At 35.1% G+C, this 12,559-nt stretch overlaps 2 protein-coding genes across 2 annotated transcripts; both read right to left on the bottom strand.

Moving 5' to 3' along the window:
- Positions 1-4,591: 4,591 nt before the first annotated feature.
- On the bottom strand, positions 4,592-9,559 carry LOC145598531 (uncharacterized). The gene is made up of 3 exons (XM_081654903.1): positions 9,104-9,559; positions 6,206-7,796; positions 4,592-5,146 (listed from the first exon to the last, which is right to left on the bottom strand). The coding sequence occupies exons 1-3, from the start codon at positions 9,485-9,487 to the stop codon at positions 4,887-4,889; spliced, it is 2,235 nt and encodes a 744-aa protein (XP_081511029.1). The 5' UTR covers positions 9,488-9,559; the 3' UTR covers positions 4,592-4,886.
- A 1,135-nt stretch (positions 9,560-10,694) lies between these two features.
- Positions 10,695-12,107, bottom strand: LOC145597062 (putative serine/threonine-protein kinase WNK11). The gene has a single exon (XM_081653240.1). The coding sequence runs from the start codon at positions 12,105-12,107 to the stop codon at positions 10,695-10,697; it is 1,413 nt and encodes a 470-aa protein (XP_081509366.1).
- Positions 12,108-12,559: the final 452 nt, after the last annotated feature.

Here is a 12,559-nt window from a genome sequence, read left to right as displayed (position 1 = left end):
GAGATTTCCTTTATCCTTTTCTTCACTCTAAAAACCTCAATTTGTAATTTAGATTAACCTATCTACAAGCTATCTCATATAAAAGACTAATTTAACAAATTCATTCTACCCATCTTTGCTATAAAAAATACGGAGTAATGGATATTCCTCCCTTCATCCTATAGCAAATATTTATTTGGAAAAATTGCCCGGAATAATCCGACTTTTTGCCCGTCTGCTGAAAATAATCCCACCTTTGGATTATTTTTTAATAATCCGACTTTTATACCCAATCTACTTAAAATGGTCCCGGGTGACCAGCAACCGGTTGAAGAGGTAATTTTTTTTTTTTAATTAAGTTTATTTAACACGTGTCACTACTTGATTTGTCCAAAATTAACAAAAACAATTTAAAAAAAAATAAAAATAAAATTTGAAAAATAAAAATAAAAACCATCACAAATCAGCACCGCCATCCCCACCACCGCCACTGACGCACCAAATCGAAACCACCTCCACTGACGCATTCACCGGAATCCCATCCCACCCCAGCCAACCCACCCCAAAACCCCTTTCGAAAAATCGAAAACCCACCCACGTCAGATCGAAAAATCTAGAATCGGGATTGGGGTTGGGGAGGTCGGAGCAATTGGTTAAGGGACGGTGGACGGGGAAGGGGCTGGGATTGGCCGGGAAATGGATTTTTGAGTGTTAAGGGCTATAATACGGTCGTCGATTAGGGTTTCGTGGGATAAGGGGTTGGGGGCTGGGCGTGGGATCTCACTGGTACGGCTGGGCTGGGCGTGGGATCCGGCGCTAGTTGGAGTTGGGATTCGGTCTCGCTGGCAGGGGTTGGTGGTTTTTGTGGCTGGTTGGCGTGGGAATTGGTGGTTAGCGTGAGGCTGGGTGGTCGGGACTGGGATTCAGGTTGCTGGTGGCGTGGCGCGGCGTCGGAATCGGCGCCGGATCGGAGTCAACATCGGCGCCGACTTAGGGTGGTCGGGGCAGGGATTCAGGTGGTGGTGGGGTGGCTTTAACATAATTAATTGTTTTTTTTATTTTTTATTTTTTCTTTACAAAAAAAATTAACTTTTTGTTTAAATTTTTAGTTTATATTAAATTTTTTGGACCAATCACAAGCCGCCACGTATTAGGTAATCTGTTATAACAAGTTACATGACCGGTTGGGACTATTTCGGGCGGATTGACTATAAAGGTCGGATTATTTAAAAATAATCAAAAGGTGGGATTATTTTGGGTGGATGGCTCAAAGGTGGGATTATTCCGGGCAATTTTTCCTATTTATTTTTAAGCAAATGTTTGTGTTAAAAGTTTCTATATCATTAACACATACACATTTAAGTTGGATTCGCTCTATAATACAAAATAACTCAACTAATTCAGTAATATAAACAAAATGCTTTTAGAATATGAAGTATAAAAAAAACCACTTACAAAATATAATAACTATAATATTGAGTAAATGAGACTTTTATTTAGTGATGATTTAGATTATCGGAAACTCATAAAATGGTTGATAAATGATGCCACACAATGATACAAGTATACAACTGTGTAGAGAGAGGGGGGAAGGCACATGAAGGAAGTGAGTGATCGCCCAAGTATTGCGTATGTGACATAAAAATGATGTGACAAGACATAATTCGTATGTGTCTTTAAATTAATTGAAAATGTAAATTTAGGCAATAGCAGTAGGAAAGAACGCACGTGAGTGAGGGAAGCAGCCAGTCACGTGCGCCCATCCCCTGCCGTTCATATGCCACACCCTCTCACACACACAGCCTGCCGAGTGGGGACCATTTTTTTATACCCTCATTCTCCCGTTCCGTTTTAACTTCCGTTATCTCACCTTTTTCTATAAAAAAAAATTTAAAAAAAAAAAAATGAAAAGCATTATCTTACATTCTTAATTTTTTTTTTTTTTGAGAAACAACAAACCATTTTCCTTTGAGTATTAAGGAGTATTTTTTATTTTAGGAAAATAAATATGACATCTACCTTGTAATTTCGTTGTTTAATTTTAAGATAGCAAAAAATAATGATATACTCCCTTCGTAAATTAATAAGTGTTATAGTTTGACCAGTATATAATTTTAGATAATTTTATCGATTTAAATAAAATAAAAGGTAAGTGGGATAGTTGGAGTTTAAAAAATTGTAAAAGTAAGATAATGTGGTTAATAGTTTATTGAAAAGTAATGAATGTGAGATGAAAGATATAATAAAAAAGTAATAGTGGGTTAGGATGAGGACCATATGAAGAGAGATATAATATTTTAATGTACTTCCTCCGTTTCTATTTAGTTGACGCGTTTGATTTAGGCACATATATTAAGGAGAGGAGAGAGAGTGATAGAGATTGAAAAAGCAAGTGGGGTAGCTTGTAAATGCAAGGTAAAAAATTTACCCAAAAAAGAAACGTGTCAACTAAAAAGAAACTTCCTAAAAAGGAATACGTGTCAACTAAAAAGAAACGGAGGTAGTAATTTTTTGCCAAAAATGGAAGTGTAACACTTATTAAAACACAGCCAGATTTGGTAATAAGTGAAACACTTATTTAAACACGGAGGGAGTAATAAGTTTTGTATAAAGCGGAGATGTTTAATCTACGCGTATTTTTAATTTTGATTGTATTTTAGTATGTTATAAAAAATGGTAACTTTTACAATATATAAGGGTAATTTCAATTTTTTTTAGGGTAATACCGTAATAAGTTAATGAAATTCTATTTAGGCCATTCTCTCTTCACCTTACAAAAGTAGTATTCAGCAAAAATAATTTTAAAGTCCGGTAAAAATAATTTTATTCAGTAAAAATAAGTATGGTTCAGTAAAATAATTCTAGTTCGTAAAATCGATAACTTAAATGAAGAAAATATAATAGAGAACTTATAAAATTAAGTTTAGTTTAGTTTAATTAATTTTCGATTAGCAAAATTGATTTTAGTTTTTTTCCTTTTTTTTTTAATTTTTGAAAGGAAGATCAATCATTAATAAGAAGCCATACGACATCTACAAAAGAGATCAGAAACGATAAATACAATGAAAATTGAATAATGTAGAATTATGATCGCGAGTGAGAATTGACATTAATGAATACCCTCGTCTCTTGAATCGCTCTCCTCTGCTGCTTCTTCTACCTGGGGGACTTGCAGTTTTTTGGATTGAACAAAACCTGATTCTATTAATTGTAGTCATTGATCTGACAACTGATTCAATGCCGCACGAACCACTACAAAAAATTAGAACTTCCAATGGCAAAAGATAAATCATTTACACCGATCAAAACCATCATAAGGATGAGATCTATTATTGTAAGCGATTAAAAAGGGATTTTTAGACTTACCATTGATCAAGGAACCAGTGGTAGTCCCTACTAATAATAACAATGGAGATCAAGAAGAGAAGGATGAAGTAGGAAAAAGGGAGAAGGGAGAAGATCAAAGGAAAACCCTAAAAAAAAATTTGAAAAAACCTAGGAAAAAAAACCCTCCCAAGGAGAAACCTAGAGGAAAACCCTACCTTTAATGATTATTTCAGTTTAATTAACATAATATCAATGTAGCAAAAAAAAAAAAAAAAAAAAAAAAAAATTAGTTCAGCAATAAGAAGGTAAAATGAAGTGTTCGAGATTTTGTGATAATTAAAACTCTATATTGGTAAATAAATTGTAGAATCTAATTTAATTATTTTTAGGTGTATTACTAAAAGAAGGAATACATGTAATTACCCTGTATTAGACATAATTTCAAGAGTAATTAAAAAAGAGAATGCTAAATTTATATATAGACGATTTATATTAATATTCGTAGATTAGAGAATGAAATCTTTCATATAAAAGTTAAGGGGATTCAAACACCCAACCACTTATAACAAAGTTGGCAATTTAACCATTTTAGCCCATTATAAAGCATGTTATAAATATAAAAAAGAAATCTACATAACTACAAACTACATTGAGGGATTGAGTTTACAAAAATCATTGATAGGAAGTCATTAGATTCAAAGAGTAAAAACGTTCTAACGAATGAATAAGACGTGTCTTAATATTACTCTAGGTTAAGATAAATTGTCATGATAAATTGATAAGTAAGATGATGTCTACATTTCAAGCATGATACTATTCACCAACGTTTCGATAAATATTTCTTCTTCATTTGATTTTTTCACAATAAAAGCGTAAACAAGTTGATCACAAAATCAGATAATTATATAACATCATAATGACCATTGAGGCATTGATCTATGTCAAACAAAATAAAATAATAATGAGCAAAATCAATTATATTAAGATTGGTTTCATCTGTACAAGTATGACAATTGGACGGGTTGAATTTCAATTTCCTTCCTCAAAGTCATACACACGCCCACTCTATCTTGGACAAATGCTTTGTAGAGTCTACATAAATATTCATACCCATATGTCAACCCTATATCTTTCTCAAGTAAAAAAGTAAAACAAACCTGAGAATTCACTTGTTGTTTATGTTGTTCCGACAAAAGGCCTATATAAGTCTCCTTAACCATTCCTAGTTATTCTAGCAAATGAAACAAGTAAAGACTATATATCAAATAAAAAATAAAATTTAAAAAAAAAAGAAAAAAAAAAGTAAAGATTATATCTGCTAATAATCATTTGTGCAATGCTTTTAGTCATGTAAAGACACAAATGTTACAAATACAATTAATTATATACAATGACTAGGAGTTTTTAGGATCCCCGAGTCCGGATTAGCCCAAAGGGTGAACCGGGTCGAACACCCAAAAAAAAAAAACTAGGAGTATTTAGGATCTAATATGCCCGAATGCAACTCAAAATCTTTCACCTTTGTCCTGGTCAAAGATGATGAGTTTCGTCATCAGCAATTTAGCATATAAAAAAATATATCAAGATGCAACTTTAGCAGCAACCTTGGCACTATTCAATTTCTTGGACATGATTGAATTAACTACATCTTTGACAAAGACGTAGAAGCATTCCCTACAAGAGCTAGGCACTATCGTAGATCTATGAAGCTGTGGAGTTTGATCACCGTGATGGCATACTAATGTTGGGTGTGGACTAACAATTTTTCGATGCTCAAAGCCACAGGAAGCCAAAATTGTATGTGTTGAAAGCCTGGCGATTTCCTTGAATGCATCCACGTCTAGTAGATTAGACAGAAGAAAGAATGAGAACACAACATTGGGTCAAGAACAAAATCAATATTACTCCAATACTTTTAAATGCGTCTACCCTAAAGGGTTCTCTAAGAAATTTCAACAATACAACAATAGAAAAGCAATTTCAAATTATACATTCATCCCACACTAAACTTTGCAACCTCAACGTTATAACTTATAAATAATATGAACAGGTAGTTTAGCAAGTCATTTTAATTAATATCCTTATTAATCTAAAGCTAAAAACATGGTAGATATTTTTATCCATAAAGGGTCAAGAACCATTGGTTCTGCAGAATATCATTAAGATTAAAGGCGAAAGGAACCACATATACTCCTTCCATCCAGATAAACAATAAATCTTGAGTTTTACTCATCCTACAGAGTACTCTCAAAAGATTCAGAAGGCCGCTGTCATAGAATGATCACCACAAATGACTGTACCACGGCAATGTCGACAATAATAGTACATGTCAATCCTATTTCATCAGTGAGAAGGGTCTTTATGCATTACCTCCAATATACACAGCCTGGAATTACCTTTATATTCAAAATACTTAACATAATCTCGATTTCCAGTAACATCTATAATATACACACGTTTAATTTTTTTGGAATGTTAAAACTTGTTGCATTGGTTCTGGTATATTTTTGATATGCAGTAGCAGTCATATGTATCAGATTACAGGTCACCACAAGGGTAAGGTACCAGCATAAGAAACCCTTTACTCTGCCCAAAAGGGGAACCCCTTAAAAGGCATCAGACATTTGAACCAATGTTGACATGACAAATGGATCAAGTCTAAATCATCTCACGTCACTTCTGATCAACAAATTATCACAAGATTATTCCATCAACTAACAATTTCAATACAATCACTCTATAAAAAGCCAGAACTTGTAGATCTCTGGTCGAGGGAAGGGCCAACTAGGGGACTATCTATAGCTAAAAATACTGAAAAAGAATTCTTTCAAATTATTCTAAAGCAGATAACACCTAACAAAAGAACAACACATACTTAGAGAGATTTTCATAAGCATACCTAATCGTTTGTCTTTGCAAAGGAGCTTCAGGTTGAGCTTTACAAGGGATTGTATCTCACCCTTTGCCTCATCATCTTTGTTACCCTTGCTGGTGTTGTGAGATCCAACACTTCCAGGACATGCTGATATTTTCTTGCCTTCCAGCTTGACATTTAATGCCTCAGAGCTGCCCACTATAGGATCACACGAAGATGTTGAGCAAGCAAAACCATTCTGTCCATCAGAAATATTTAAAAATCCTCTTCTTAAATTTGCATCAGAAAGTAAGCCAATTTTATTATGACAATTGTCAGCCTGTGCTGAAGTTCGTGGCTCCTGCTTATTGGGCGCACAGATATTCATACGGCCATTTTTCTTCACAGGACATGCAGATGATTCCATCCTCTGCAATCTGGGATGCGATACATCAGACATTCCTGCTATTTGCCCACATGAAGATGCTGCCCAAGCAGAGCCATCTTCAAGAACAGTAGAGTCTCTTCCCCGTAGCTTTTTGGATGATGCTAAGAGCGCTGTGTTGTGATAAATATTAGCTTTTGAAGTAGTTTGTACTTCTCTGGGCATAGATATTTTAGGGACACAGAACTTCTGATGCTTGCTGCTAGAGGTATTAGCAGCTTGTGAGTTGAAATTAGTCAAATGATGCTTTCCAGAAGTCTCAGCAGGCCTTCCACTTACCTTATTAATAAGCTTTTGCTTCTCAAATTTAGGGGACATTAGATCCTTTCTTCCAGACACTAAACACTTAGGTACAAATTTATCTATCTTTAAACAATGTGCTTTGTTTTGAGACATCTTAGGAGTATTTTTTGACTTAGCAATTTGTTGCCCAGTCTTTGCTTTTGTCATCAATTTCCAAGCTCTATCAACATTGTAGGAATCTTTATCACACATGTCATCATGTGACTTTGATTGCAAAGAGCTCACAGATGAAATGGATTGCAATTCGCAAAATCTTTCTCCGCTTCTTCCAATAACATTCTTTTTCTTACTAGCTTTACTTAAGGAATCAGAAAGTGCTGGAGAGAAGCTCAAGGATCCAGTTCTAAAAGCACCCCAATTCTCACGCAAGACATTAATGTGCCTGTGAGCATTTCGGCAATTCTGCAGTGTTCTAGCACTAGATGACATATCAGCAGGACGCAAATCATCTCTTTCGCCAGATACACTTCGTGCAGATGCAATATTTGACTGATCAGAAGCAGTAGCTCTGGAAGAAAACTTTGTCGGATTTTGAGACACCAATTTGAAAATCCTATCTGTCTCTGAGTCATGCTCCTTTGGGTCTCTCACGATATCAAATATTGAGACCGAAGATGAAGTTGGCAATGATTCCTCAGCACAAGGAGGATCAATAGAAGTAACATCATCACTCATATCATTGTCAAGCTGCTCAGCCCGTAGAAGAGCACAATCCCGGCAAAACCAATCATCTTCAGGTACAGTGGCACCAAGGCCAACACAAAAAGTATGTGAAGCTGAGTCACAAAGATCACATAAAAGAAGAAGGCACTCATCCGTTGTACCATTGCAAACAGAGCACTTTGCTCGTGCATATGGGTCAACTGGTTCCCCAAAAGGATCATAAATCTGCAAGTAAGATATACAACAGATAATAAGTAACAGATACTAAGCATTAGCAATCAAAGATACCATCACACTCAGCGCCGTCAGCAGGGAAACCAAACATGTATCTTGGCCAACAGTCAAAGCTGTGGAGGCTTAAACATCTAAGTGAATTATTAAGGAAAGGCTTAGTATCTAATGGTCAATTTACAGCAAAATTAAGCTGGACCTATGATAACATATTACTTTCAAACACTTAAGCTACTTTCTAGTTTCTACAACATCAAAGTATTACACCAACCATTTAAAACAAATAAATTGCATTTGGCACCCTAACAGGCTAACAACATGTGACAAAATTCTGCATTGGTAACCTATTGAAATAATTGTTTCATCTCATTGGCTTGACAATAAGGTTGTTAAATTCCAGTAAAAAGTGATGTGTCATCCAAAATTTCTTAAAAAAAATATTAAATGTTTACTGTAGAAAAATAAATAAATTAGAGATCCGATTAAATTGATGTTATATTGGAGTATAACTTTCATATTCAACTTCAATGGTCTAAATTATAAGATTACAAATAAAATTTTTCTTGACCCTAATGGATACAAACTTCAAAATTGTTACAGATCACTAAATTGAAGCTAATTTTACAATATCAAGTCACCAAATTGAAATTATGCAATATCAAGTAACCCAAGTGATATTATTAAGATACTATAGTATCCTTACAGCACCAAAATTGGAAAAAATCCTTTAAAAAAGCTTCTTAAGCCCCAAAAGGTACTCTATATATCCTATATGGGCTAAGGGTTAACCATTCTTACTCTTTTAACATCTACTTGTACTATAATACCACCCTTTAAAAGCCTATTTCATCAACAGGACTGATTCGTAGGTGGTTAGGGAATGAAATTTAAATTTGGTAACGAAAATCCCTAATGTAAACGCCAATTTTAAGGCCAATCAACTGCAAAGTATCTATTTTTCTTCATAATTCCACATAACCATCCCCCAACACTTGAGGGGTTCCATTGTGTGGGAATGTAATTTTACGAAATAACCCATAATTTTGGGGATTGTGTTGCATGATCACAAACATTAACATTAAGGATGCAATACTTCCATTGTAAAAACTACATTTAACTTCAATCTCATTACCGCGATTTATTATCACCTACCAAACAGGCCATAATCATAAACACAAACACAAACACAATCATATATATAATCACTCAACAACAAACACAACTTCAATTAGCAGAAATCACATTGATAAACAAACACTGAAAAATCCAAATTCAACAATAGCATAAAACAAATTATATACCTGATCTCGCACCGGCACCCGAACCGAACCCTGACCAATGATGCTCCCATCCTTCCTCATACGACGGATACTACTAAACCTCCCTCTACACAAGGGGCACCGAGACTCAATCTTCGACCACTCAACAATACAAAGAAAGCAAAAGTAATGATCACAGCTATCAATAAGACCTCTAACGGTTCTTCCTTCTTCCGAGAAACAAATTCCGCAGCCATCATTCGTCGGCGATTCGCAACAATCGTCGGTTTCGCCGTCATTGTCTTCGATAATTGGAGCTTTACCTTTGTCAATTGAAGACGAAATTGCAGGATCTAGGGTAAGGTTTTCTGATTTCAATCGTTTGTTTGGTGAATTGGGATTGAAATTGGGGTCTAGGGTTTCCATGATGAAGAAAACTGAGTGTGTTTGTAACAAGTGAGGTGAATTGGATGAAGTAGGATGATGAATGAGGTGAGATTTTCCCACCAAATATGGTTATTTTCTTTACCAGGGGTCAAGGGAGATAATTATTAGAGCTGCGTTGATTTTTTAATGGTTTAAAACAATTAAAAGTCATAAATACATTATTGTGAGTATTTATTGGTTTTATTTTTACTAAATTGAAATTATTTTTACAGAAGTTATTTTTACTAAACTTAAATTATTTTTTATTGAATTTTATTTAAAGAGAACAAGGCCTCATTGGGCTTTGAATTTTGATTCGAATTTGAATCGGATAAACTTTTGACCTTTGTATTGAATAGGAATCCGGAGTAGATGTCAAAACTATCATTGCCAATTTGCCATCCACCCCAAGCCAAATTAATAAATTATACGAAGTACTTAGGATTGAATTATACAATCACTAGTATAATTTGGATAATCCATAAATAATTTTAAATCTTGTGCACAATGTCACTAGTTCCAAGTCAAATTCTTAACTGAAAATGCATAAACAATGAAAGGAAAAGCAATTAACACAAGTAAAAATAAGAGAGCAACATACACAGGCCATTGGTGTGTAAGTACGGCCGATGAACTTGCCAACACCAGGAGTTGAACATACAAGCCGCCGGCCAAATTGGTCATCAAAGTCCTTTGCATTGCCCGCCTATTGAATACGAGTAGATTCCTTGATACGATTAATTAACTCTAATTGTGCTAATAACAGAATTTGGCTCAAGCTGATCGCGTTACTCTAATAACTTGAACATATATTCCATGCTTAAAAACACTTTTTGATATATGATATTAACAGGAGAGGATTGCAAAGATATTACTAAGTATTACACAGAAGATGAAAAAAATTGCGTACTAATCAATGTTCATCTATCTAGATCAAACACATACAATTACAAATGACAATCGATCAACAAAGGAAAGAATTAAATCCTAGTTGAATTGAACCTAAAACTGAGAAATCATACTTATTGGCACTCTTAAGATTACTAACAACATGCTTAGAATCAAATATTGTACTTGAAGAATCAAATTGAAAGTCTAATTGTGTACTAAGAATCAAATTGAGCTTAAAATCTACTACTGTCAAGTAATGACAGCTTTCCAATGCTACTATATCTTGTCTTTCTGCTGCCACTTCAATTCCCTCATCCTAATTACTCCGATGTTTCCGTACCTGCCTCTGCCTCTGCCTCTGCCTCTGCTTCTGCCTCTGCTTCGCGACTTGCCTGTGTTGGATCCTTGGTATCTCATATGTCCGGCGCCTACCATCAGAAGTTTCCTCAGTAGGTATATTCACAAGATTCGGAGCATTGTCAGAGACTGCAGCTGTTTTACTGTCACTGTTAGCAAATTCTGGCACAAGTTCTGTTATCAGTTGCTTCATACTCACAGAAACTGATGCAGCATCTTCATCTGACAGGCCATATTCTTCTTTAAGCTTCTCTATGACTTGCAGAAATGTATTCGTTTCGAGTGAGATATGAAACCTAACCCTCTTACTACCATAATCTACAAAGTCCATGTGTATCAATTCGCGGTCCTTCACTCTTCCTTTTAATCCAAACTTCTTATTTCCTTTGTCATCATCAATAACCTTTTCGATTTCCCTTCCAGATGACTGCAGTACTGATCTCAGCCTCTGATCACTCGAGCCAGGAGCCGGGAATTCCACAATACTAGTTAGCCTCAGATTCGGAAGACTGCATCCTGTCAAATACGTGCTAGGATCCTCAACACTCGGTTCAAGAAACACATCATTCAAGAGCTCAATCGCGGTAGGTCTGACATCTATACCTCCTATACACTTCTGAATGAACTCCTTAAGTTCTTGGTCCACCACTCGCTGCAGCTTGTCACGCGAGTCCCTCCATCTCCTCTGTACAGCATCCTTATACACCATCTGTAGTACACACATCCCAAACTCGTATATCTCAGACCGCGCATTTGCAACAGCATCAGCATTACTGCTCTCACCCGGTTCAAGAACCATCGCGCTACATAAATCTCCAAGCTTAATTGTACCCGAATTTCCAATAACAAAGAAGTTTTCCAAGTAAAGACTACGAAGATAAATCGATGGACTAAGACTATGAAGATAAATCAGCCCTCCAAGAATATGCCTACACCAATTCTTGATTGGAGTAGTATCTTCAAATTTTCCAATCCAATGTTTCTTGGAATAATCTCTCAAATTTGCACCATAAATTTCAGTAATCATGTTAAGCGTTACTATATCATTTTTAAAATCGACCCAACAATCGTAACACTTCATTATGTTTTCATGGTCCAACTTATGTAACAACTTAGCTTCTTCGTATAATATCTCGTGATTTTCAGTAGTTAACACTGTTTTACTCCAAGCAATATCTCTGCCAGTAACACCATCGAATCCCTTATAGACTACTTTCGATTCGCTGCTCGGTTCTCTGATGAATTGGTTTCCTGGCTTCTTTAGCCTTAGTACCGGTTGTACAATGATAATGTCATCGTACCTTGCGAATTGCCGTGTCGGGTTTCTCTCCACGATCTTAAGTTCGTCTGCCTGTGAACTCGAAGCCGCCATTACTACAGAGTATGTACTAACTAAGAACAGGAAAACAGAAGAACTAAATTAAAGAAAGATTTGTAATGGAATGAGGTTGATTTTTATAGATGAAACTTTTGTTAGTTATGAAGTAAAAACAGAATATTTGATGAATTATAGCTTAGTAATGTAATGTAGATCGCTATTTATAAACATAGTTTAGATGTTACATGTAAGCAAGATATATTTAAAGTGATTAATCTTCATTTTTTCCAATTAGTTGTAGTTAGTTAAGTCGGTTATAAAGATCAAGATTCAGAATGTGCCCTTTCTTGATTTTTATTATTTTCTTAAATTGTTGAAATTCTACCTTTCTTTAATGGCAGGTACAAATATTATTATCCCTCAAAAAAAAAAATTACTAAATGAATTTTTTATATTATTCCCTAATCGTTAATGTATTGAAGTGGTAAAAGTGGTGAAAGTGGTTT

The sequence above is a fragment of the Chenopodium album genome, chromosome 20, assembly GCF_948465745.1.
Source record: "Chenopodium album chromosome 20, dcCheAlbu1.1, whole genome shotgun sequence".
NCBI classification, from domain to species: domain Eukaryota; kingdom Viridiplantae; phylum Streptophyta; class Magnoliopsida; order Caryophyllales; family Amaranthaceae; genus Chenopodium; species Chenopodium album.
The sequence above is the reverse complement of the archived record's forward strand: the minus strand, read 5'-3'. Positions and strand labels throughout refer to the sequence as shown.

Excerpts from the sequence above, each read along its gene's own strand:
- LOC145598531 (XM_081654903.1), bottom strand. The coding sequence starts at position 9,487 with ATGGAAACCCTAGACCCCAATTTCAATCCCAATTCACCAAACAAACGA. Across the intron at positions 7,797-9,103 it reads GGGTGCCGGTGCGAGATCAG|ATTTATGATCCTTTTGGGGA; the intron begins GTATATAATTTG and ends TCTTACTTGCAG. Across the intron at positions 5,147-6,205 it reads TTGCAAAGACAAACGATTAG|ACGTGGATGCATTCAAGGAA; the intron begins GTATGCTTATGA and ends CTAATCTACTAG.
- LOC145597062 (XM_081653240.1), bottom strand. The coding sequence starts at position 12,107 with ATGGCGGCTTCGAGTTCACAGGCAGACGAACTTAAGATCGTGGAGAGA.